This window comes from Perognathus longimembris, chromosome 13 (genome assembly GCF_023159225.1).
Source record: "Perognathus longimembris pacificus isolate PPM17 chromosome 13, ASM2315922v1, whole genome shotgun sequence".
NCBI classification, from domain to species: domain Eukaryota; kingdom Metazoa; phylum Chordata; class Mammalia; order Rodentia; family Heteromyidae; genus Perognathus; species Perognathus longimembris.
The window spans coordinates 1779472-1807257 of record NC_063173.1 but is presented as its reverse complement, the minus strand read 5'-3'; the positions used below and the strand labels follow the sequence as shown (position 1 = coordinate 1807257).

Here is a 27786-nt window from a genome sequence, read left to right as displayed (position 1 = left end):
TCCTTATAGCTGCTTCCTTCCCAACATGGAGATGTCTCATTAAGTTTTATGTAAGAGAGCTTTAGGGTCCCGGCCATTTCATCGAATTAGCCTGACGTGCTTCCCTAAGAACTACAACCTCTCCGAGAACAGGAACATGTCCCAAAATGTAAAAAACAAAGCCGGAGCTTTATGATATTCTCTGATAACTTCAAGTAAGTTAGGTACGAAGAATGGGCTATGAACAGGCTTAGACCACCAACAATAATGGCCTAGCCATGAAAACACAGATAACATAAAGATCCTTACGGAGCGGCCGGGACTTACAGACCGCTGACTGGAGGGACAGCAGCACTCTGAGATGCTCTGCGGAGCTGGGCAAACACACAGTCCATCTGCTCTGGCTGTGTCGGCACAGGTACGCCGGAGCCGACAGCAAGTCCCGGGAAGTGGCAGGCCACAGTTTGCTATGTAACTTCAACAGGTACCAAGACAGAGAAGAAATACCTAGAATTCCACAATGCACTCTTTAAAAAAACTTCGTGGACAAGCATCTCTGAAGGTTAACGGTTACCATGACAACAGTATAAATCAAGGCTGCTGCAGCTAAGTGCTGGCTTCCAGAGAGGGGGGTTTGCCGGTCCTCCATGGCTGCCCTGGTTAATCAGACATTAGGAAAGTTATAGTTCACATGCAACCCTTGTCAAAAAAAAGAGAGGAAAAAAAAGATTAATTTCCAAAGACTGCTGTTAAGAAAAGCCCAGTTTCCCAGGCATTCTTGAGTAAAACACATCATATTTGTTTCTTTATAAACATCTCAGGATGAAGATAAGGACAAACTGAGCTAGAGCTAGGAGCTAGTCACCCAGCGGCCCATTCCTCGTTCTCCAAGGGGCTGGCAGCATTAGTCGGAAAGTCTCTCCTGTCGCGATGGTCATGACGTATCTGGATGTGTAGATCTTGTGCACTTTCTTATCTGTCCTTCCAGGACTATGGCGGGTGGCTTTTCTTTCCCTTGGTAAAGTTATTCTTCAATGATTCCTGAGACGCTCGAGCATGATCATGGGCCAGATTCCAAAGAGAAACTGTGGCAATAAACACAGAATAAGAAGATGACTGGAACGGCATGAGAGGGAATCCAGGGGGCAGTGCGTCGGGCGTTGCTGGCTTGCTAGTGACTGTCCTGGTATTACCAGGAGCCTGGGCACAGCACACGCCTCCCAGACTTGCATCACATCTCCGAAGTTATTTTCACTCAACTGATTTAACTGTACCATGATTTAAACGTATCACATATCTACTCTGTCAAGGAGAGAAGTGGGCATCAAAACTGTACTCCTCAAAACAGCTCTATAATGTAGCTATTAACAGCTCCATCCTATTGTTGAAGTACCCCAGGTTTAGAGAGATGTATCCAAGATCATTTGGTAGTAAATGGAATTTTCTTTTTCTTGGGGGGGGGTCAGTTGGGGAGCTTGAACTCTGAACCTGGGTGCTGTCCCTGAGCTCTTCAGCTCAAGGCTAGTGTTCTACCACTTTGAGCCACAGCGCCACTTCTGGTTTCCCGGTGGTTAATTGGGAGATAAGAGTCTCGTGGACTGTCCTGCCTGGGCTGGCTCTGAACCGCAATCCTCAGATCTCAGCCTCCTGAGTAGCTAGGGTGACAGGCGTGAGTCATGGGTGCCCAGTGAATGGAAACTGTTTATCTTCTTGTTCCAAAGGCTGTGCTCGCAGCACCGCCACTCCATGCCACCCTTCCTATCTCCTACATCCACCCCATCCTTGCCCGTGAGCACACACACGTGCACCGACCACTCCCCATCCTACCCCAGGACAGACTTACCTTTACTTTTGGCCTGTATCTCAGGTAAAGTGTTCTGGTATACAAACTGAAAGAAAAAGGAGCAGGAGGAAGCTCTTTAGATGAATTTTTATACACACGTTTGAACGCCTCACATATTTGTTTACTGTTTTTATTTAGCAGGGCTGAGCACCCAGCTTAGGCCCTTGCACTGGCAGGCGAGTGCCTGTCCACTGAGCTCAGTCCCCAGCCCCAGGTGAACTCTGAGTCCATGCAAACTGGCTGATCAGCTCTCACCCCAGTGCCTCTGCCTAGGCAAAGTTTACAACCATCGGGATGCGTTTTGTCCATTCATCAAGCATTTTTTGAGGGTTAGCAAAGTGACTTAAAAAATCTATTATTAAATAGTTGTACAAAGAGGTTCTATTGTAAAGGTGAGGTTATATTTCTTGATATGTCCCCCTTCCCGTCCCTACCCTCAAGTTACACAGTTCCATTTTTACACACGATACACTGACTACAATGACTGCATTTGCTCATCCTGCTCATCCTTCCTCGCCCCATTCCTGTGCCTCCTCCCTTTGCCCACCCCCTAACACATGTTTCCACTTCCTGGTGTTCATTTTGTACATTAGCCGGTCAGAGAAGTTACACCCGCGCTTCCTCCCTTCAAGCATGTTAAGTATAGCATCCTTTGTTTAGGTTGTGTGTATATGCAGAGACCTGTATGTGTAAGCATGTGTATTTATTTGTATTTTAGATCTAGATTCCACATATGAGAGGAAAATATGAGCTATTTGTCTCTCTGAGCCTCACTTCACTTAACAGGGTACACCTAAAATTCTTGATATTCAAGAGGCTGAGATTCAGAGTATCATGATTCAAAGCCAGCCCAGGCAGAAATGTCTGAGACTCAGGCTGGAGGCAGGCACAGTTCATGTGGTAGAGAACCATCCGAGTAAGCAAGCCCAGTAAGTGTAAGACCATTTTGAGCTCCAGCACTGTCTCCCTCAAAAGGCTTTCATTAATTTACATTACCAAGATATGTAGTCATACCATTTCTACTCCAATCCAAAGACTACAGAAGGAACTTTCAAAATATTTGCTCAATTTATAAGAAACGTATTCTATTATTTAATATATTTTAACAGGGAATGCAATCAACTTGACAAAAAACAAAAATACAAGAGTATACAGTAAAAAGAAAATTTCTTCCCTCCTTCCCTTCCATTCTTGTGCTTGGACCAGGACACTCTACTACCACGCTACTTCCCCTGCTCCTGTTTTGTTTTGTTTTTTAATTTGTTTGTGTGTTTATTTATTGCCAGTCCTGGTGCTTGGACTCAGGGCCTGAGCTTTGTCCCTGGCTTCTTTTTGTTCTACCTCTTGAGCCACAGTGCCACTTCCAGCCTTTTCTGTTTATGTAGTGCTGAGGAATTGAACCCAGGGCTTCATGTCTATGAGGTGAGCACTTTACCACTAGGCCACATTCCCAGCCCCCATATATAACTATTAATGATATAATTATTCCCAATATAACTATAATTATTCCAAAGTCTTTATCTAAAATGATACTCCATTGCCTCTGAATACTCCAGTGTGCACTGCCACAAAATAAGAACCCCCCCGCCCCAAATCACATTGATAAGTGTGATCAGTAGGAGCGCACAGTCCATTTTTGCTATAAAGGGCTGACCTTCAACAGACTCTACCAGGAGGACACAAGGTGAAAAGCAGCAGTCAATTCAGTTATGGGAAATATTTGTGGAAAGAAGAAAGCTTTCTTTTTTTTTTTTTTGCCAGTCCTGGGGCTTGGACTCAGGACCTGAGCACTGTCCCTGGCTTCTTTTTGCTCAAGGCTAGCACTCTGCCACTTGAGCCACAGCGCCACTTCTGGCCATTTTCTGTATATGTGGTGCTGGGGAATCGAACCCAGGGCCTCATGTATATGAGGCAGGCACTCTTGCCACTAGGCCATATCCCCAGCCCAAGAAGAAAGCTTTCTTTTCAGCCAATAGTTCATGGGTTAGGTCTGGGTCAGGAGCAACATTAAAGATTAAGTTGAGGGCCATTCTGAAGTATAACAAAAGTCCTGTGTTCTTTAAGACCATCAAGTACATGAAATGAGGAAAGAATGCGCAATTAATCGAGGCAGAAAGAAATTAGTCAAAGCATAAAGAGGTCACATGAAGGTTACACGCGGCTCCTGCTCCTGCACGGGAACCTGGCTCGGGAAGGAAAGAGCAGCCACGGGGTGACGGGCAAAGCGGAGCCGAGGCCTGTGCGGCCGTGCGCCGTGGCAGAGGCACAGCTGCAAGTCAATTTCTACTTGCACCTTCCCATGGGAAGAGCCAAATGGAAAAATGGAGAGCGCTTGCAACACCAGGTTAGAAAAGGATCTGTATTCCCTACCTGAAGAGGATGTGGAGGTAAGACCCGAGGCCTGTTAAAATATGCCACCATGCATGAAACTGCGTGCTCACACCGAGAACAGGTGGCAGCTTCTTCCTAAAGTTCCTGTGTAGAGAAGGAAAAACCAGCAGGTTAAAACTTAAAACATTTTAGCACTAGGACCGATGGTGTTGGAGGCAGTTTGAATTTTCACTTTCAAAGATGGCAATTATTTAATTTCCTCAAGTTTGTGGTATTGTTTCTGAAAGAGCACTCTAAGAAATAGTATTCCTAGTAGCAACTTCATGAAGAAAGGAGTCAAGTTAATGTGGGAAATGTGGGTTAATGATCTTTTAATGACTCTTAATGTATATTAATAGATTAAACTCTTTGGAAAGTATATGCTAAGAAATTTTCTTCAAGGAATCTGCAAATCCATGGAACTTGTTTTTTCAGGTAATTCTTATGAACACTATTTTCTAGAATGCATTCTGGGAAATACTAGTGTAGTTAGCTGTCCACTCAAGAAAGTGGACACGTTTCCTGTCATCATGGTTTATCAACATGTAGTCCATAAATTTCTTCAGTATCCATGATTGTACCTGGGAACCAGCAGTTCTCTGGAGATATTATTAGCTCAGCTGTACAGACTAAGAATTTAAAATTTGGAGAGGTGTAAAGTTAGTTTGTTGAGTCACTCAGCTGGTGGCAGAGCTGAAGCTCAAGTTCTAGATGGTTTGATTCAGTCTCTGCCACACTTAACCTTTAGGAGGAAAACATCAGCCTAGTTTTGCAGACAGCTCCACGAGTCCTGGGGTGCGCGGGGTACGCGCAGCCCCCCTCATCCAGAGGACGAGGGGGTGATGACCTGTCTACGCAGCGAGTGGAGGCTCTCCTTGGTTGGGGTTCTGTCAGTGTTCCTCTTCAGAACCTCATCTAGATCTTAGCTTTATTGTGAACATTCTTATCAGCGTGCATTAACTGTACCAGGGGCAGGCGGCTTGCGGTGCCATTCCCACACACGTAGACAGCCTCTCCCAATGAAGCCCCTCAGCACCGGCCCCTCTCTCCAACTGCCCAACACATCAGATCTCAGCTTTCTAAGCGGGGCTTATTGCTTGTCTACCTACATTTCAAGTTTATATTTGCTTATGCAAGTGTTTCACTACAAAAAATGTTAATATGAAGAAGTACACAAACTAATAATGTATCTATTATCTAATATCAACCATGATCAATTTATGTTATTTAAACATTCCTCCACTTCTCCTTCCCATAGTAGTTTGAAGCAATTATTCAATATTACATAATTTTCTTTCAGTGTATATATTTCAGATATATTGCAGTATACATAGAAGATAAGTATTTAAAACATAAGCATAATATCATTTCACACCTAAAATATTAGCAATAATCCTTAATATCAAGTGTTTAATTACTTAACAGAGTTTCACATTTCTCACAAATTTGTTTTGAATGTTGGTTTGTTTGAATCAGAATACATCTGGCTAATCTCTCTCTTTCTGGGGAGGAAGAAAGGAGTAGATACAATCAAACCCAGGGTTTCGTGGGTGCCAGAGAAGTGCTGTACCACTCAGCCTCTAGCCCCTTTAATAGATCTTTCCTTTTCCTTTTTGTCAGTTGTGGAGCTTGAAACTCTGGACCTGGGTGCTGTCCCTGAGCTCCTCAGCTCAAGGCTAGCACTCTACCATTTGAGCCACAGCGCCGCTTCTGGTTTTCTGGTGATTAACTGGAGGTAAGAGTCTCATGGGCTTTCCTGCCCAGGCTGGCTTTGAAATGGGCTCCTCAGATCTCAGCCTCCTGAGTAGCTGGGATTACAGTGAGCCACAGTGTTAGTCACTGGTACCCAGCTTTTAATACTTCTTTGAAACCTCCAAATCTATGTCAATCCGGTTTTCTCCACCCTGTCTGCAACTTACTTGTTGCAGAGAGGAAGTCATTCATCCTGTGAGGTGCCAATTCCGAATCTTGCTGTGGCCTCCTTGAGATGCTGTTCACAGAGTTATAATCCTCTGTGTTCCATATTTATGCAACATTGTTAGGCCACAGAATTTTGAGTTGGAATGGCTTATGAATCTACTTAATGTGTTTATTCTATGGTAATTCTGGCCCAGAAAGTGACTAAGTGAAAGACTAGAATCCAGAGACCAAAGCTTAAGGTTCCAAATCCTGTCAATATGTGATTGCTGACAAGATGGTAAAAGGAACTTAACTTTCTTAGAAAATAACACTGACCATATGAAAGTCCAAATTTATGTGTATGCATTTCATATACTTTTTACAAATCATTTTTATTCAGTAAAGACTACCAGGCAGGTCTCAAAGATGTAATAAACATCTGATTGGCTGTAGTTCTGTGATGTATGCACCCAAAGCACCTAAAGCCTACAGGAGTTATAAAATATTCTAAGGTTCAAGTTTTCATGTAATTTAAACAGGTAATCTTAAAATATAACTTTACTGTGGTGGACAATATCAACATTGGTAAAAAAATTATTTCAGGTCACTGGTATTTTTAAATTTTTTTTTGCTCAAGGCTAGCACTCTGCCAACTTGAGCCACAGCGCCACCTCTGGCCATTTTCTATATATGTGGTGCTGAGGAATCGAACCTAGGGCTTCATGTATACGAGCCAAGCACTCTTGCCACTAGGCCATATTCCCAGCCCCTCACTGGTATTTCTATATGCCTATTAAATCCTCTGCTAATAAAATGCTTCCAAAACAATTTCTCAAGGAGTGAAAGATATCTTACCTCAATGAATGACAAAAGATGTTATCTATGTTCCAAAATAAAAATCCCAATAAAAATATACCCAAGGATGTATAACCCAGCCCTCTAAGCCACGGGTATACCCTGTGGGGAAAAAGAAAAGCAAAATTAAAAATGTTTCAGTTATGTCATGATTAGTGCTGAAGTCACTACCTTTATGAGAAGGAAAAGTTTCCATTAGTATAAAACTCCTCAATGAACTGGATACCTATGTATGTCACACAAATACATTAATTAAAAAACATTAGCTCTCTAACTGCTGGGCCTTCTGCCTCAACCTCCTAAGTATCGGGGACCCCAGAATCCACCTCAACCTCCTAAGTATCGGGGACCCCAGAATCCACCTCAACCTCCTAAGTATCGGGGACCCCAGAATCCACCTCAACCTCCTAAGTATCGGGGACCCCAGAATCCACCTCAACCTCCTAAGTATCGGGGACCCCAGAATCCACCTCAACCTCCTAAGTATCGGGGACCCCAGAATCCACCTCAACCTCCTAAGTATCGGGGACCACAGAATCCACCTCAACCTCCTAAGTATCGGGGACTCCAGAATCCACCTCTGTACCTGAGCATTTGTCAAATATATTTAGCCAATAAAAAGGCAAAAAAAGAGGACTGTCAAGAGTTTGTTCAGTGTATCGGGAAAGCAGTCTGGTAAAATTACCCTACAACCTCTTCAGTGCCATGGAAGAGACAGGTTGATGGTGTATTAGAATGAGCATGAACGGAGTCACATGCTGTCAGGTAACCAAGTTGAAACGTGCACAGGTGTGTGCACATACACTCTCATACGCATTCACACACAACCATTTTATACTATTTGCCAGTTATTGTTCTGAGCATGTGAGTGGGTTAATAGTTAATAAGATCCAAGCCCCTGTTCTCTAGGAACTTACAATATAGTTGGGGTGAGGTAAACAAGTAAACATATACATTGTAAAGGATTTACAAAAAAAGCCTAGTAAGAAAAAAGGTGATATAGAGATAAAAAAAAAATCTCCAAATAAATCCTGAGGGAGGCATTATTTTCATGTCACTGAAGGTTGGTGAGTTATCTAAAATATTGACAGTAGCTTTTTAATGAGTTCTGGTTTTAATGAGGTGGACTCTGTATGTTTGACGTGTGTGTGTGTGTGTGTGTGTGCGTGCACCAGTGTGCAGGGGCTTGAACATAGGGCTTCACACTCTTGCTCAGAGGCTAGCCCTCTACCACTTGGGCCATACCTCCATTTCCACTCCAGCTTTGCTGGGTAACGAGATGAGTTTCATGGTTTTGTCTGTTAGTAATTTTTTTGCCCCAGCTGGCTTTGAACTCTGACCTTCAGCTCACAGCCTCCTGGGTAGTTAGGATTGTAAGTGTGAGCCACGGCACCAGGCTGGCTATGTATATTTAACATGTACATCTGACGAATAACTTCTAAATACCATCAAATTAACACCACAATAAGGGTAATATGTATTACCATTACCTCCAAAGCTTAACTTGAATTTTTTATAATGGAATCATACCATATATACTCCTTGTTGTATTATTCTTTCACTTGGCATTTTAAGATTCATTCATTCATGTTGGTGTGTGTTAACACTTTTATTGCCAAGTGGTATTCACTCAACGGACACAAAACAATTAGTATATTCTGTCCAGATGCTGGTGGATATTGTTTTTAGTTTTTTACCATTATAAGAAGGCATCTATGAACATTCATAATTAAGACGTGTGGTCAAACCTAGGACACTGCAAATTCTAGGTAAGCACGCCACCACTCAGCTACGTACTCCTCCGCCTGGAACTTCTTTCCTAAGAGATAGTACCAATCTTCCATTTCCACAAGCCATGTAAGCATGTTCCAGTTGAAAACACCCCTCCATGAAGCTGTTTTAGCAGTGGCATCTGTACTAATCTAGTGGCCTTTCACATATTTCATTGTTTTCCATCCACATTTCCTAATGATTATTGAGCATAATTTTTGCGCTTGTTTGCTATCCATGTATCTTATTAGATGTAATACTTATTGTTTGTCTTACATACTCTCTATACATATGAGATAGATAAGGATATAGACCATATCTACCTACATTCAATAAAATCCTCTTTTATATACTGAACATGTATTTTTACAGGTAGGTTCTAAGGATGCGACTTGCCTTTCACCTTTCATTTTTAAACATTGTAGTTTTGAAGAACCAAAATTTGTAACTTCTAAGAAGTTACAACTGTTTGTCTAGAATGGCCTTGAAATACTGGGCTCAAGTGATCCCCTGCCTCAGTCTTCTGATTAGCTACGACTATTGGTGCATGCTACCAGATCTGCTCACAATCTGTAATTTTGACAACGTTTATTATTTCTCCTTATAGTTTTTGCTTGTGTCTTAATAACTTATTTGCTTAACTGGAGACTTCTATATTTTTCTACTAAAGTTTTATAATTTTTATTTTACATATAGATGTATGATTCGTTTCCACGACATAATCCTAATGAGACTGAGGGTGTAGCTCAGTGGTAGGCAGAATGCTCACCATGAAGGAAGGAACCCTTGCATCTGAAGAATGAACTCTAGCACCACAGAAGAAAGAAAAGAAAAAAGGGATGGTGTTAGGTTGACATTCATATTTCTATTTTTTTCCCTTAAGAATAAATATACAGTTTCTACATGCCTATAATTCAAACTACTTGAGAGGCAGGAGAATTATGAGTTAGAAGTCAGATTAGGCAAAGTAACAAGACTCTATCAGAAAAAAAGTCAAAGTAAGGGGCCACGGGGCTGGGCGTGTGGAGGCGTACTGTGGCTCCAGTGGTGGAGCGCTTGCCTAGCTGGCCTGTGCAAGGTCTGGGTTTCAATTTCCAGTACTGTGGGGGGGAAAATGCAGTTGTTGTAAGCACAATTTGTTGGTCTATTTTCCAACTAAACAGACAATCAGATAAGTTAACGGAATTTTCTCAGCCAAATGACCTTGACATTTTTACTTAAGACTGGCAAATATTGATGTGTGGGTCTACTCTTGAATGGTCTACTGATCTTAGCACTTAAGGATGTTCTATATCCTTAGCATCTGTAATACAACATTGTTTGGATTACATCAAGCAGGGTAAATCCTCCAGCCCTTTGGGTGTTAGGAGTTTGAACCCAGAGCTTTGCGTATGTTAAGTATGTATGTGTCCTCTAACTGTGCTCTTTTTCACAACTATTTGGGCTATTCTGAATTGAGTTTCTCAAATTTTACCAAAAAAATTAGATTTTTCTTCTAAGATTTTATTATTCTATTGAACTTGTAGTTAAATTTAGGAATATACACATATATGTGTTTTCTAACTCATAAAAGGTTATAGTGCTCCAGGTATTCAGGTTTGCATTTATTTAATTTCTCTCTGCAAAAAACTTTACAGATCTGACATGCTATTTTAACCCTGAACATCTGATGTGTTATAAACTGTACTTTTTTTTTTTTTTTTTTTTTTTTTTTTGCCAGTCCTGGGGCTTGGACTCAGGGCCTGAGCACTGTCCCTGGCTTCTTTTTGCTCAAGGCTAGCACTCTGCCACTTGAGCCATAGCACCACTTCTGGCCATTTTCTATATTTGTGGTGCTGGGGAATCGAACCCAGGGCCTCATGTATATGAGGCAGGCACTCTTGCCACTAGGCCATATCCCCAGCCCTATAAACTGTACTTTTAAAAAACCTATTTATCCTACTCACAGCTAGCACATAGAAACACCAATTTCTGACTAGAATCTTGTGACTATGTGAAATTTCACTCATTGCTTCCAGTAGTTTTTTGGTACATGTTCTGTGATTTTTCTGTACATATTCAGGCCATCATCAAACATGTCTTGGGCAAAATGTCCATTATTACAATGTTAAATAAAATGGTGATAGTATATCCTTATTTTATACTTGATATTAAAGGGAATTTTAACGCATACCTTGACTATTTTGACTAGTATGTTATATGCTATAAAGTTTACACCTTTAAAATTTCCCTTTTATCACTAGTTTATAAGACTTTGTTTTCATTTTGTTTTGTTTGAAGTAAATGGGTATTGAAATTTACAGAATGCTTTTTGCAAATCTACAGGTATCACCATGCAGTTTTTCTTCGTGTTTTTAAAATATGGTGAATGGAAATACATTTTTCAAATAGTTTATTCTAACTGTAAGTATTTGCACATAAATGAATGCGAAAGGTAGTTAATTTAAAAGCCATCAGGAAAACACAAACCTGGCAATATATGAGAAGGATGTTATTCCTATTGCTTTATGAAGGTTCTCAAGAGATGAACTTGTAAAATCATATTCTGTTTTTGATTTTTCAGAGTTTATCACAGCCCCCATCTGGAGAAAGCAAAAATGAGCCCCAGGAAATGTGACAGGGCTCCTGGAAGGGTGACAAGGTGGGCCAGGTGTAGAAATATGACAGTGATATGATCACTGAGAATGAAATGCTGCCTGTTTTCTGCTTCTAAACTTACTTACCATGGCCACTTTTCAACTCTCTTCAGTAGTTCAAAGTGAAATTCTTCTGGGGGTGAAGTGAAATGAATGTCTTTGATTATCCAGGTAGCAGGGCACGGAAGAGAGAGCAAGAACTTCATCAGCACATGGTTCATGCAAGCTAAGTACAGACAAGATTCTGGGGACATACTACCCACACACCATCAGGGGTAAGAATATAAAATACAGAAGGCCTTCAAAGTAAGTGTGGAGTCCTAGGCTTCCGTCTAGACTGCGTGCTTGTCTGCTGTAGTGCTGTCCTCTGAGGAGTCCCTTCCCTGCACCTGGAGAACTGCCCCACATCTCTTCTAGACTGGATCTCCTATCTTGAATCCCATGCCTTTCTTCTTTTTGTATTACTCTCTCATTTTGGTAAAACAAAGCCTCCTAACAGAAGCAACCTTTTGTAATAATTTATGGGATTTAAGCTTTTTAAAAAAATTGTTGGGGGCTGGGGATATAGCCTAGTGGCAAGAGTGCCTGCCTCGGATACACGAGGCCCTAGGTTCGATTCCCCAGCACCACATATACAGAAAAACGGCCAGAAGTGGCGCTGTGGCTCAAGTGGCAGAGTGCTAGCCTTGAGCGGGAAGAAGCCAGGGACAGTGCTCAGGCCCTGAGTCCAAGGCCCAGGACTGGCCAAAAACAAAAAACAAAACAAAAAAAATTGTTGGCTGTGGGGCTTGAACTCGGGGCCCAGGCACTGTCCTTGAGCTCTTTTGCTCAAGGCTAGCACTCTACCACTTCCAGCCACGGTGCCACTTCTGGCTTTCTGCTGGTTCCTTGGAGATGGGAGCCCCAGGGACTTTCCTGCCTTGGCAGCTTTGAACCGCCATCCTCCGCTCTCAGCCTCCTTCCTCAGGCATGAGCCACCAACTCCCATGCATTTAAAACGCTGGCTGGTCTGAGGCTTGAACTCTGGGCCTGGGCGCTGTCCCTGAGCCTTCAGCTCACGGCACTGCTCTACCACTTGAGCCACAGAACCACTTCCAGTTTTTGGAGATGAGTCTCACAGACTTTTTTGCTGGGGCTGGCTTTGAACCTCAATCCTCAGATGTCACCCTCCTTAGTAGCTAGGATTACAGGCTTGGGCCACTGGCGCCCTACCAGATTTAAAACTTTTTAACAGAACTTAAACTTCTGAAAAGGTATTTTCTCCATGTTTTATTGTCTTGCTGATTATATGGTGTGGGGTTAGAAATGATTTCTCTACAGAAACTTGAGAGTGCTGACTGCCTGTCTTCTAGTTTCTAATGTTGCTTTTACAAGTTCAAAGCTATTCTGATAGAACCCTACTTCCCACCTATATAAACTTGAGGAAATTTCCTTGTTACACAGTTCTGCAACTGACACGATCTATTGGTATCCTTGTGCTTGGTATCCAATGGGCTCTCTCAATTTAATAACACACGTCATTCAATTGTACCTAATTGTTTTGGGAATTACTTTGCTAAGTTCTCCCCTCTCATTTTCTCGGTAGTCTATGCTGTCTACTCCCTCCACCCTGTCCCAATGGACTCTCAATTTAATAACGCACGTCATTCAATTGTACCTATTTGTTTTGGGAATTACTTTGCTAAGTTCTCCCCTCTCATTTTCTCGGTAGTCTATGCTGTCTACTCCCTCCACCCTGTCCCTCTCCCTTGGCCTTTAACCACTGGTTCTTGGACTCAGTAATATCCTTATGGAGTCTTATGTTTTCCATTTCTCTCATTTTTTGTGTGTATTATACTCAGGGGATTCTTGAACAGATAACACAAAAACCCTTAATTCGATTTTATATTTTATTAATTTTTTATTACTGAATATTTATGATGTATGTATGTATGTATGTATGTATGTATATGCTGTTCCTGAGACTTGAACTAAAGGCCTAGTTGCTGTCCCTGAGCTTTTTTGCTCAAGGCTAGTGCTCTACTATTAGAGCTACAACCCCACTTTTTTTGGTAGTTAATTGGAGATAAGTAAATTGAAGATAAGAGTCCTGTGGACTCTCTTGTCCAGGCTGGCTTTGAATGTGATTCTCAAATCTCAGCCTCCTGAGTAGCTAGGATTATAGGAATATTCCTTTTTATATAAAGTATTTGGAATTACCTGATATCACTTGATCTCTGCGGACACCAGGAATTACCAAGTTAATTAAGACTTTAAAAAGCTCATGATGTAAGTTGGCAGACACATAAGTAGATAATAAACAATACGAAATGAAGTGATCACCAGATGTAAATACAAAAAGGTGTGGCAAGACAGATGAGAGATGATCTTATTTTATAGAACTGCCTGTTAAGTGGTTTTTAAAGATTTGTCACTTTCTAAAAGTCCTGGTATCATATTTATCAGACTTAAGTCATGATTATCTTTTATGTTCTTTTCACATTTCCTAAGGTGTAGATTAAAAAATCAGAATAAACTGGGGGCTTCTGCATCTAAGAAGAAAGCATATACTTTTTTCCTATTCTTTCCACTAAATACAACAAAATTCTTGGACATTACATATAATACAAATATTAGAAGAGTCTTCTTTGGAGAGGAGAAGGTGACCTAGCCAAAAATTATGAATTGAGAAGTGATAGTGCGTTTCTCCCACTTAAAATAATTAATATCATTCTAATAATCAAACCATAATTTTATATACTTAGGGGTATTCAATATGGTGTTCATATATACTCATACACAATGTGGAGTGACTAAAGCAAGCTAATTAATATATTATCTTTTTGTGATGAGACATTTGAAATTTATTCTTGATATTTTGAAATATACGTTATTGCTAAATATAGTCACAACCTGATGTGCAACAAATAAATAAATAAATAAATAAATAAATAAAAATAAATATATATTTGCCAGTGCTGGGGCTTGGGACTCAGGGCCTGAGCACTGTCCCGGATTCTTTTTGCTCAAGGCTAGCTCTACTCTTCCACAGTGCCACTCTGTCTTTTTCTGTCTGTGTGGGGCTGAGGAATCGAACCCAGGGCTTCATGCATGCTAGGCAAGCACTCTACCACTAGGCCACATTCCCAGCCCTGAAACAGATATTAAAAACTTATTCCTCCTATTTAACTGACCAACATCCCCCCGTGCCCTCCCCCTCCTCGACCCTTATCACTGGTGAGCTCCATTTCCCCCTGTACTAGGAGTTCAGCTTTCTCAGAATCCACATGTAGGTGAGATCATGAGGCATTTCTCTTTTTATGCCTCATTTATTTCACTTAGCATAATACTCTCCAGGTTCATACAGCTTTTGTTTTCCTTTTATCTAACATATTCTAGGCTTAGAACTTAAGAAGCCACCAACTTAGCAACAACACTAGGCACAGACAAAAAGAGCCCCAACAAAACCTACTCTTTAGTCAGAGGGCCACAAAAGTACAGAAAGAAAGGAAGCTTTTCAGGTAATAATCTCTCTTCTATAGGGAAACACCATACAAAGAAACACTGGTTCCCAAACCAGCTCACACAGCAAATCTAGAGCCCAGACTTCCGTTGTGATAGGCCACAGGAAGAAGGTACACCAACCCCTTGCCCAGCTGAGAGGACCAAGGACAGAGCACAAGGCTTCGCTTCTCAGCTAGCAGTGTTAGGAGAGGGGGAGGAGCCCGGGTCTCCATCTTCACAACCCCTACTGGAGAATCCAAACTTCTATCATCGGCCATAGGGAACAACACACGTGGGGTGTCAGTGGAGACCACACGGAGGGTGAGAAACGAGGCACTCCACTTGGTTGCCAGAGCAGGACCCGGGGGGCTGGGGAGTCTCGTGAAAGAAGCAGGAATCCCCTCCCAGCCCAGCGGTTAGTGAGGGTCATTCTCCCACTTGGGTGCCAGTAGAGAGTAAGGCAGGATCTGAACATCGGACAGTGCGTGACTGTAATACGGAGGGAGGCACTCAAGAGTCCTATGTGGGTGGACAAAAAAAAATAAATCCAAGCTTTATGTTACTGATTCACCGAAAGGAAAGGAGAAAGAGAATAGGACTGAAAAACTGACACTTGATGATGGAATGAGTGAAATCATTTAAATGTAGCAAAAAAGAGAACAGTAACAACAACAAAACCAATCTATCTCCCCCAAATAAAGGGGAAAAAAAAAAACAAAAAAAAACCCTGAAACATAGAGGTTCAAGAAGTTGAGCCAACCACAAAAACGTTAAACCCAATGAAACTGATGTAAGGCTCTTGAAAGCACTGAGAAATGCAACTTTATCTATAAGGAAAGACAATTCAAATATTAGCAGATTTCTCATTTTAAAAAAAAGTGAGGGGCTGGGGATATGGCCTAGTGGCAAGAGTGCCTGCCTCGGATACACGAGGCCCTAGGTTCGATTCCCCAGCACCACATATACAGAAAACGGCCAGAAGCGGCGCTGTGGCTCAAGTGGCAGAGTGCTAGCCTTGAGCAAAAGAAAGCCAGGGACAGTGCTCAGGCCCTGAGTCCAAGGCCCAGGACTGGCAAAAAAAAAAAAAGTGAAAGCCAGAAAGAAGTGGCACGTTTTTCAAGTTCTGAAAAAGAAAAGAATTGTCAATCTAGAATTCTGTATTCAGTGAATATGTGCTTCAGGAAATGAGGTAGAAATCAAGACATTCTCAAGTGAAGAAAATCTAAGAGGATATATTGACAGACCCACCTTGAAAGAATGGCTAAATAAGCAAAAAGGAAAGGACGAAAGGAGGATTCCGGAATACCAGGAAGGAAGAAAAAGCAATGGTAACAATAAGAATGTAGAAAAATATATTTTGCCTCTCTCTAGAGTTTTCTACAAATATATTACAACTGGAGCAAAAATAATACTGTCTGATCTTGTGCTGAATTTATGTAAGAAAATATTTCAGATAGTTATCTTTTAAACAGGGCAGGGTAAAGTTGAATTATTAATCCTATACTTCAGAATGTGCCTTTTAAGTAGGGTCATTGTGAAATTATTTGAAATGAATAGAGTAGGGCCCTACTCCAAGAAGACTGGTGTCATAATAAGGAAGGCAGCCAGAGGAAGACAGGGAGAAAACCATGTGACAACAAGGCATAGCCTATGTGTCAAGGAATGCCAATGCAAGCAGCAATCTAGGAAAAGGTAAGGAAGAGTTCTTCTCCCTTAATCTTGTATTTTTGGGTTTTAGGAAAATATGTGTCTGTTATTTAAGCCATATAATAATGTGGTATTTTGTTATGGCAACGCTTGTAAAATAAAACAGGGTAAAAATTTCTATTTGATAAAGAATACCTCTAAAGGCTTAAAGGCAATGGACAGCATGCTAATCTTCTAAAACTGGAAACAAAGCAAGGATATCTGCTCTTACAATTCCTGTTCAAAGAGTCTCAGAAGCACAACAGATAGGGGAGAGTCTCGACAAATGGGACTACTACAAAATAAAAAGTTTCTGCACAGCTAAAGACATAGCCACCAAACTAGAAAGATAGCCAACCATATGGGAAAAGATTTTCACCAGCAAAGCAACAAAGGCCCAATATCTGTCATCTACAGAGAACTCAAGAAACTAACCCCCTCCAAACCCAGTAAACCAATTATTAAATGGACAAGAGAGCTAAAGAGAGACTTCACAGGAGAAGAAATAAAAATGGCAAAGCAACATATGAGGAAATGTTCAACATCCCTGGCAGTAAAGGAAATGCAAATAAAAACAACCCCGAGATACCACCTCACTCCAGTTAGAATGGCCTATACTCTGAACTCAGGAAACAACAAATGCTGGAGGGGCTGTGGGGAAAGAGGAACCCTTCTCCATTGTTGGTGGGAGTGCAAATTAGGACAACCACTTTGGAGAACAGTATGGAGGTTCCTCAAAAAGCTCAGCATAGACCTACCCTATGACCCAGCCATACCACTCCTAGGCATCTATCCTGAACACCAGGATCCAGGATACCACAAAGACATCTGCATATCCATGTTTACTGCTGCACAATTCACAGTAGCCAAAATATGGAAACAACCCAGATGCCCACCTACAGATGAATGGATCCCAAAAATGTGGTAGCTGTTCACAATGGAATTCTACACGTGATTAGAAATGATAAAATAATGGCATTCGCAGGGAAATGGTCAGATCTTGAACAAATAATGTTGAGCGAGACAAGCCTAGAACACAGAGAACAAAGGCGCATGGTCTCCCTGATATGTGGATGTGGGGGGCGGGGAGAACAGTAGAGATCATGTCTGTAAAATGGCAAACTTCTTTTCAAATGGTATTTCCACGTTTTGGTCAGCAACTTTACAGTATGTCTCTAAAACCAAACAATTACTAAATAAACATAAAAAGGTCTAGGATAGACCTATCAGAGGATCACAACAGCTCAACACCTATGAACATATAATTATATAAGATGAGGCTAAGCAAAATGAACTCCAAGAGATGGAAAAAGGAGGATTTTATTGTTGTCGTTATGTTTAATGTACGAATTTCCTTTGGGCTATCGCTGTGGTTACTGTATGCAATTTTGGTACACTGGTTATTGTATATATGCTTATCTGAACTAGGAAAGGAAAGGAAAAGAAAAATGAGGGAGGATACAACAAATATCACAAGAAACATACTCACTACCTTAATATGTAACTATAACCCCCTGTACATCACCTTGTAAATAAAATTTAATAATAATAAAAAAGCAATTCCTATTCAACATTGTCCTGGTAGATCTCTCTAGTCAAGACAAAAAGGAAAAAAATTAAAAGCATACATAGTAGAGAAGAAGATCAAAGTCTCCATTTGTAAGTAAATCTCAAAAATATTCTCTGAATTTCTGACTTTAGCAAGGTAACAGAATAGAAAGTAAATATAAAACAAATACAGGGCTGGTAATATAGCCTAGTGATAGAATGCTTGCCTCGCATACACGAAGCCCTGGGTTCGATTCCTCAGCACCACATTCATAGAAAAAGCCAGAAGTGATGCTGTGGCTCAAGTGGTAGAGTGCTAGCCTTGAGCAAAAAGAAGCTGGGACAGTGCTCAGGCCCCGAGTTCAAGGCCCAGGACTGGCAAAAGCAAACGAAACAAAACAAAACACTGTTATGCTATATAATAGCAGTGAATAGTTCATACAATTCAAGAATACAATACTGGGCTGCGATGAAGCTCAGTGGTAGAAGGACTAACATGTGCAACCTTGATTTGATGACACCAAAAAAATGAATAAGATGAAACCAACAAAAATAATGCAACTTTAATTGCTTAATCACAATGCTGAGGGAAAACATTTAAAAAGGAAACTGGTAGATTGGATGACTTCGCATAGTAAGGATGTCAACTGTCTTCAAAGTATAAAGCCTAGGTAAGTTATCAAAATTCCAGTAAGACTTTAAAAATAAAAAATGTCATTCTAAAATGTATAAAGAGGATGGGATGTAGGTCAGTGGTAGAGCGCTTACCTATCATGTAGGAGGCTATGGATTTGCTTCCCTGTATTGGGAAGGAAAGAAGGCTGCAAAGAAGGAAAGGAAGGACGGAGGGAGCGAGGCAGATAGGTAAGTAGGTAGGTAGACAGGTAGGTAGGTAGGTAGATAGGTAGGTAGGTATAGGATCTGAATAGTGAAACAGTTTTGAAAAAGAATGGAGGAATCAACTTATATGATTTGGAGGCTTATATAGCTACAGTAATCAAGACCATCAAGTATTAGAAGAGGGACAGGTAAATGTTGATCAATGGATGAATAGATAGAACAGAAATAGGATCATACAAGTACACCAAAATATTTTTTCACAAAGGTACCAAAGTAATTCAATGAAGAAAGGACAGTGTTTCAACCAGAGGTATTGTAGCAGTTAGAATCCACAGATAAAAAGAGAACCTCGGGCTGGGGATATGGCCTAGTGGCAAGAGTGCTTGCCTCGTATACATGAGGCCCTGGGTTCAATTCCCCAGCACCACATATACAGAAAATGGCCAGAAGTGGCGCTGTGGCTCAAGTGGCAGAGTGCTAGCCTTGAGCAAAAAGAACAGGGACAGTGCTCAGGCCCTGAGTCCAAGCACCAGGACTGGCCAAAAAAAAAAAAAAGAGAACCTCAACTCAGGCTTCAGACCTTATATAAAATTAATTGAAAATAAATCATGGACTTAAATGTAAATTGTAAAAACTTATAATCTTTTAGAAAAAAGAATAGGAAGAAAATCTTTGGGATCTATAGTGAAGTACAGAATTATTAGATTTGACAGAAAATGTATGGTAAGAGAACTAAAAATTTGACTTCATCAAATTAAAGATGTTTATTCATTAAAGGGCCTTGCAATGAAGAGGAAAAGCCAAGATACAGATCAGGAGAAAATTATTTGCCAACCATGTATTTTACAAAGAATTAGAATGTCAAAATTCACTGTAAAAGCAGGAGAAACTATGCTAACCATGGGCAAAGACATTGGATTTTTCACTAAAGAGGTCATACTGATAGTAAACATGGGAAGATATATTCAACGTCATTAATTATTAGGGAAATGCAGATTGATGGTACAAGTTATTAGTACACACATTAGAATGGATGAAATAAAAAAAAAATAGTGACAACACTAACTGCTGGTAAGGAGGCTGGGAAACTGGAGCACCCAAACATTGCTGGTGGGACTATAATGGTAGAGCCGTACTGGAAAAGAGCTCAACACTTGTGAGAACAACTAAATATAGGATTGCCATACAACTTACTTCCACTCTGAGCCTTTACTACAGAGAATGGAAACTACATATTCCCATAAAAATCTGCTTTCAGATGTTTATCCCAGGTTTATGCTAGCCCCAAGCTAGAAATAATCTGGATCTTAACAGCTGGAAGGTTAAACTTGTGGCACATCTGTACTTAGCTGCAGAAAGGAATACTCTATTGATACATTCAACTACTTGGATTAACCTTCAGGGAATTACGCTGAAGTGGAAGAACCATCTCAGAGGCTACAGGCTGTATGTTTACACTTATATAACATTCTGATGAGGACAAAGAGTGGAGGTGGGGTGAGGTAGGAGAGGACCACATGTGGCTGTGACCAACGGGGATCCTGTGTGACAGAGATGTTTTGTATCTTGGCTATGTCAATGTCAAATCCCGGCTGTCACTCTGTACTACAATGTTGTAAGACATCACAACTGGAAGAAACTGGTAAAGGGTTCAAAGAATCTCTATTCTTTCTTGCAAATACACACATTTCTATAATTATCTCAAAATATTTTTAAAAAGAAAAGGAAGGAACAATCCCACAAATCATACTATTTATGAAGTGCTTGGTCTATAGCCAGCACCTATTTAAGGCATTCTCATAAATATTATTTCTTACTTAATCTTCATGAAATCTTACTAAAAATTAGGCTTATTTCCCAGATGGCTTTCCATTAAAACATTATCTTTTTATGTGTGATATCAACAGCTTTTATTGAGGTGTTATTAAAAAGGCTTTACTAGTAAATTTGAGGGGAAAGAGCAATTTTTTTTCTTTTCTTTTCTTTTTTTGCGACCGTGGTGCTTGAGGGCTCTCCTTGAGCTCTTGGGGCCCAAAGCTAGTGCTCTACTTTGAGCCACAGTGCAACCTTCTTGTTTTCTGGTAGTTAGCTGGAGATAAGAGTGTCAGACTTTCCTGCCCAGGCTGGCTTTGAACCACAATCCTTAGATCTCAGCTTCCCTAGTAGCCAGGATTATAGGCGTGAGCCATCAGTGCCTGGAAAATATTTTTATGATAAGATTCTGAGACTTGTACTCAGGATCTGGGTCCTGTTCCTGAGCCTCTGTGCTCAAGGCTAGTGCTCTACCACTTGAGCCACAGCACCAACTTCCGGCTTTTTCTGAGTAGTTTATTGGAGATAAGAGTCTCATGGGCTTTTCCTGTCCAGGTTGGCTTTGAACTTTGATTCTCAGATGTCAACCTCCTAAGTAGCTAGAATTACAGGCATGACCCAATGATGCCTAGCAGAATTCTCATTTTCATGTAGTGACCATTAACAACTTGCTAGAAGAATAGTAATTCTTATACAATAATAAATTTGGGGCTATAATTTTCTATTGGCAGCTCTTCTGGACATAGAGATGTTGTTAGTTATATTTTACTCGATTTCTGCTATAGATTTGTTATAAACTTCAGTATACTTTAGTCACTATATTGTTGATCCAAACTACTTACCATGTAACAATATAAATAGACCGAAGTACTAAAGTAAAGACCAACATTCCATACATGACCTGGATAAGGAAAAGAAATGAAGTCAGCACAATCATTATTCTTTGGCAAAGAAAGTGGTTTTTTGCCATAAAGTCAATTAAATGTAAACACTGATTATCTTTCATTATATTTAAATGAAACTTAAATTAACATAATTAAATATTTAAAGATTAGAAATCATTTTGATAAGCACAGCACTCAGTAAATAGCAGAAAAAAATAAACAGATTTTTTTTTTTTTTGCCAGTCCTGGGGCTTGGACTCAGGGCCTGAGCACTGTCCCTGGCTTCTTTTTGCTCAAGGCTAGCACTCTGCCACTTGAGCCACAGTGCCACTTCTGGCCGTTTCTGTATATGTGGTACTGGGGAATCGAACCGAGAGCTTCATGTGTAGGAGGCAAGCACTCTTGCCACTAGGCCATATTCCCAGCCTCCCCAAACAGAATTTTTAAAATGTGTGATTACATATAGTTGTCCTAACTTCTGAGAAAAAAAAATTAGTGTAATAGATACTTAGGAACTGTTTATGCTAAAAAGCACTGACTCCTTACCATAAATTAAGTGGAAACACCACATAAAAGTTGGCATCCCTGCCTCCATTTTATATGTCTTGGCTCTGCCTTTGCAGCTAGTTATCTTGGGTTCCAGGAACAACAGGGCTATGACTGGGATTGCTCAATAATAATTCATACGTTTTGCCCCATAAACCCAATTTTTTTTCTCTACTGAAACCTAAAGCTATTCTCTACTTGGAAAGATGGGCTGAAACATTTCCTTTGTCACCTCTTGTGGAATGTCTATGTCGTATAGTTCCCATCACTGCTATTTTCATATTCTATAGAGTGAAAAATACCTTATTTATTATAACTTGGCATTTCAGATTCCTTAAATGTTAGCATTTTACCACACATGTGCTACTCATGTGTGCATACTGTCTCTCTACTTAAACAGTGTCAATTTCATTTCCTAAAATACATGAACAGTCTATTTTATAACCATGCAATAGACAACATAATCTGGCAGTTAGCACTGATATACTAAATGACTTTATTCCAATGTTTCAGTCCTCCGGATAATATTCATTGCAGGTAAAGAAAACACAGGGTCATGAATCATATTCAGTTATTACATCTCAAGTCCTCTTTAATCCAGAACTGGTCTTTTTTTTTTTTTTTTTGCCAGTCCTGGGGTTTGAGCTCAGGGCCTGAGCACTGTCCCTGGCTTCTTTTTGCTCAAGGCTAGCACTCTGCCACTTGAGCCACAGCGCCACTTCTGGCCATTTTCTGTATATGTGGTGCTGGGGAATCGAACCGAGGGCTTCATGTATACGAGGCAAGCACTCTTACCACTAGGCCATATTCCCAGCCCCAGGCATGTACTGTTAAACAATCAAATGTGTGATAGTTAAAATAAAATTACCTGGTGGAAAATAGGCTCTTTAACCTTAAGGTAAACCTGCAAAATGTTAAAAGACACATGGTTATGAAGTGTATGATGGAGAACAAAAACCTATTCCAAATATTCCGCCAGGCCCAAACCTCTCCGTTTCCCCAATCCTTCTTGGACCTGATCCCAATTAAGTCAAACCAGTCAGATTAGGTAGAGTGGCACAGAGGGCTAGTACTGACTACAAGAGACTGTACCCAAGTGCTCGTTGCCATGACAGACAAAGCCTTTCACATCTGCTGTAGACTGCTGTGGCCTGTGTTTTGGCCTCTGCGTCACCACCATGGAGAGAGACAAAGACGCACAGACACTCATGAGAAGTGAATGAGTTCTACTGACAGTCTCTGAGGCACAGCTGTTCTCCAGGAGAAAGAACACTGCATTTAGAGACAGGAGAAAAAATTTCAAACTCTGCCGTGTAGTTGCGGCAGGTCCTGAGCAAGCTGTTTAATCCAAATATTTACTTTTTCTTATCTGAGTAATAGGAATGAGGAATGAAAAGCTAAAATCCATACCGGTGTCTAGACACAGTAGATACACAATGAGGAAAGACATTTAAAACACATTTCTTATAGTGTCTTCTGTTTCTAAACTACTCACACACCTTGAAACACTCCTATCACACAAATCCTAATTTTAGGCTCTAATATCTTACATGGAAACTCAAGAAAATAGTATGCATGTGCACTTTAAACTTCCTACTAAACCTCTCAACTAGCTGGAATCAATGCACTGCTCATATTACTTAGTCTTATAAATGGAATTTTTCTTTTATTCAGCTTTCAATCTTCAGTCCTGTCCTCATCCATTCAGAGGCAACTAATACTGTACTAGAACATTTGTACTTCTTGGAATTTTTGTATTCTATAATATCAAGTTCTGTTCACTTTTCTGTAACTCAGATTGCTTGCTCTCAGTCTTCTTTTTTTCTTTTTCTTTAATTTTTTTTATTGTTAAGGTGATGTACAGAGGGGTTATGGTTACATATGTAAGGTAGTGAGTACTTTTCTTGTCAAACTTGTTACCTCCTCCCTCAACTTTCTCCTACCTTCCCTCTTCCCCAATTCTCCCCCACTCCCCCGCAGCCTCGGCTGGCTCCATTTCTTGCACCTGTCCTTCGATGTTTCCATTCTATAGGGTTATGTCGTTATTCATTTTAATGGTCTATGCTATTTCTGTGCCACTCCATCTATCCACACATCAGCTCATAAGCTGCATCTTTAGACCAGCCTGCCTGGTGTCATTAATACTAGGCACGTCAAACCTAATATATTCTACTAATCTGACCTAATTTATCTGCTGCTATCCTTACCTTTCCTTCAAAAGCGGTTCACTTATCATAGTTAAGACATCCTGTGTATGGAACCCTCCAAAGCCATAAACTGTGAAACCATTTTTTCCTTCTTTCCTCTACCTACAACCTCTTTATTCATGGGACAACATGTCCCACAGATCATCATTTATATTAGCTAGTATTTTCACCTCCAGAGCTGTAATAATAATTTAGTCTTGAGTCTTATATCTTACAAAAGTATATGGAAAGTCCCTGAGTTCAGCTGCCACTCCTTTAATCCATGCTGGATACAGATTAACCTTTCTAAAACATACCTGATTGCGTCCCCCTCTCTACCTGATTTTAAATCAATTAATGGATCTATACTACCTTGAGGATAAAATTTCAAACACTTAGCTAGCCACCAGTGGTTCATACCTGTAATTCTAGCTGCTTGGGAGGCTGAGATTGGGAGGACGGCAGATCAAGGCTAGCCTCTGTAGAAAATTGGCAAGATCCCTTCTCAGCTAATTATATGGGTATGGTGGTGTGCGTCTGTCATCCCAACTATGATGGGAAGTGAAAAATCAGAGGACTGTGATCTACGTGCTGAAGCAGGAAGTGAAATCCTGTCTTAAAAACGCCAGTGTAGCCAGGTGCCAACGGCTCACACCTGTAATCCTAGCTGCCCCTAAGGCTGAGGATCCTGGCTCGAAGCCACACCAGAAGATAAGTATGTGACACTACTGTCTTCAAATAACTGGCAAAACACTGGAGCCGGAGGCACAACTCAAGTGGTAGAGTACAAGCCATGAACCAAAAAAGACAAAAGCACAAGGCTCTCGATTCAACAGCACAAAAAACCAAGTAAGTGAAACCATAAAAAGCAAGTCGTTAAAAAAGAGACTGCAGAATAGCTCAGTGGCACGGTGCCGGCCTGAGTTCAAACAACAATATGGTAAAAAGAAAAGAAAATCAAACTCTCACACAAGGTGTTTTATCATCTGACATTTGCATAATTCACCATGCTTATTTTCAGCTCCCTACTCAGCATGTGCTCCACCCATAGAAAATCTTCCCCTCTTCCACCGATGGTGAGGAGACAAAGCCCTTTGTAGTTATCTGACAAACAGTAAGTAATTGTAGTAATGCACTCTGTCATTCTGAGGTAAATGCTTGCTTATGGACACATACATACACACACACACACACACACACACACATACACACACACACACACACTAATAATTTCATTGCCTCTTGCCTAGGGACCTGACAAAGGCCTAACACCAGTTGAAACTGAACTCTAGTGACTTCCCTCTGAAGCTCCCATGACCTACTGAACCACTATCTTTTTCTTGAGGGTGTGGGGGGTGTCTCCTTATGGAGTCCAGTATGGCCTTCAGCTCTCAATTCTCTTTCTTAAACCTCCCACGTGCTGGGATTGCATGCTTGTATCACTCACTAGGCTCAAGGTGTGTGTGTGTGAGAGAGTGTGTGTGTGTGTGCGCGTGTGCGTGTCAATCCTGGTGTTTAAGTTGAAGGTATGGGCACTGTCAATGAGCATTTTTGCTCAAGGCTAGCACTCTACCACAGGAGCCACAGAGCCACTTCCAGATTTTTTTGGAGGTTTATTGGAGATGAGGCTCATGGACTTTTGTATCCAGGCTGGCTTTGAACCTTGATCCTCAGAGCTTAGTTTCCTGAGTAGGATTACAGGTGTTAGCCACTGGTGTTTGGCTTCAAGCAGTTATGTTTTTTAATTGAACTTTTTTGTGTGTATGTACGGGTCCAGGTCTTGAACTTAGGGCCTGGGTGCTATTCGTGAGGTTTTTTGCTTAAGGCTAGTGTTCCACATCTTGAGTCACAGCTCCACTTCTGGCTTTTTGGTGGTTAACTGGAGATAAAAGTCTCATGATCTTTCTGTTTGGGCTGGATTCAAACCACAATCATCAGATCTCAGCCTCCTGAGTAGCTAGGATTACAAGGTGGGAGCCACTGGTGCCAGACTTAAAAATGTTTATATGACAGACATACCTATGAGGTGCCCTCCCTTTTATACTCAAATGGTCTCAAATCTCTACCTCCTCCTCACTATGTAATTAGATTTAATTTCTATAATTAGAGGTAGTATCTTGGGATGTAATTCTTTGTCTACATGCTTAATTTGCCAAACAGAATTAACTATTCATGAGAGCAACTATTTCTTGACTATTTTTGTATTTCTAGTTCTAGGATGGAGGTTTTTCAGTGTTGGTTGAAATTAGTATTTAATACAAAATGTAACTCATTTGATAAAAAAAAATGCTAAGGTAGGATGAGATGATGAGCTATCTTAACTTACTAGGAAAAGGCTAGCCAATAAAATAGTCATTCAAGGGCCGATGGAACAAAGCCAATACCTTAAGTTGATATGTACATCCATGAGGAAAATTAACTATTTTTCACTGCCAAAAAACATTTTATTTTCCCTATCTTCTTTTTTTTTGTTGGTAATAGGGTTTGAACTCTGGGCCTGGGCACTGTCCCTGAGCTCTTCAGCTCAAGGCGAGTGCTCTACCACTTGAGCCACAGCGCCACTTCTGGTTTCTGGTGGTTAGAGATGAGAGTCTCACAGACTTTCCTGCCGGGACTAGCTCTGAACCACCATCCTCAGATCTCAGCCTCCTGAGTAGCTAGGATGACAGGCATCGGCCACTAGCATCTGGCTTCAATCTCTTCTTAAAAAAAAACAAAAAACGTTATTTCAACTATAGGGAGTAATGCCTGAGTAGGAAACAAAAGAGCATTATCTGAAAATGTTTTGTACAGAAACATTTCTGTTTGAGGAGCTGAAAGTAAACATTAGAACCAAAATGTGGAAAACTTCATAATGGCAAATTCACTTAATCTGTTAAAACAAAATATGACTTACTGTGGTTACTATTAAACTGAATAGAACTAAGGTAAAAAGCAGATGGTAGTTTACTGAGTTCTTCGTCTTGAAACATTCAAACCTTAAAAAAAAAAAAAGACACAGAAGCTTTCTTTAGAACAGATGAGAAGGAACTTAAGAGAATTCTGCTTTACTATTTGCCACAGACTTTGTGATCCGCTATTACTTAACCTTCCCACCCACTAGCTTCTCTTAGAAACCCTGCCCTGCCTACAGGCTCCGAGAAGTGAAACCAGAACGATAAGGCTGCCTCCTGAAAAGTCCAAAACTGGGAGCCAGAAGCTAACTCAGTTAAGTAAAAATTAAGTCAAATGCTGATGTCTGAAGGCATTCAAAAAGAAGAATACAAGGCAGGTGCCAATGGCTCACCTCTGTAATCCTAGCTACTCAGGAGGCTGAGAGGGAAGAGCTACTGTTGGAAGCCAGCCTAGGGAGAAAAGTCCTTGAGACGCTCATCTCCAATGAACTATCAAAAAGCTGGAAGTGGAGCTGTGGCTCAAGTGGTAGATTGCTAGACTTGAGCAAAAGAGCT

The 27786-nt window shown here is 40.7% G+C and overlaps 1 protein-coding gene across 1 annotated transcript in view; it reads right to left on the bottom strand.

Moving 5' to 3' along the window:
• Positions 1-726: 726 nt before the first annotated feature.
• The window catches only part of Acer3 (alkaline ceramidase 3), a 54699-nt gene continuing 27639 nt past the window's right edge, over positions 727-27786 (bottom strand). The window contains exons 5-11 of the mRNA XM_048360287.1: positions 27234-27315; positions 23020-23055; positions 21564-21622; positions 6947-7048; positions 4193-4297; positions 1823-1868; positions 727-1064 (exon numbers count right to left, since the gene is read on the bottom strand). Coding sequence (XP_048216244.1) covers positions 1011-1064; positions 1823-1868; positions 4193-4297; positions 6947-7048; positions 21564-21622; positions 23020-23055; positions 27234-27315 — 484 coding nt within the window. The 3' untranslated portion in view covers positions 727-1010. The remainder of the gene's footprint in view (positions 1065-1822; positions 1869-4192; positions 4298-6946; positions 7049-21563; positions 21623-23019; positions 23056-27233; positions 27316-27786) is intronic.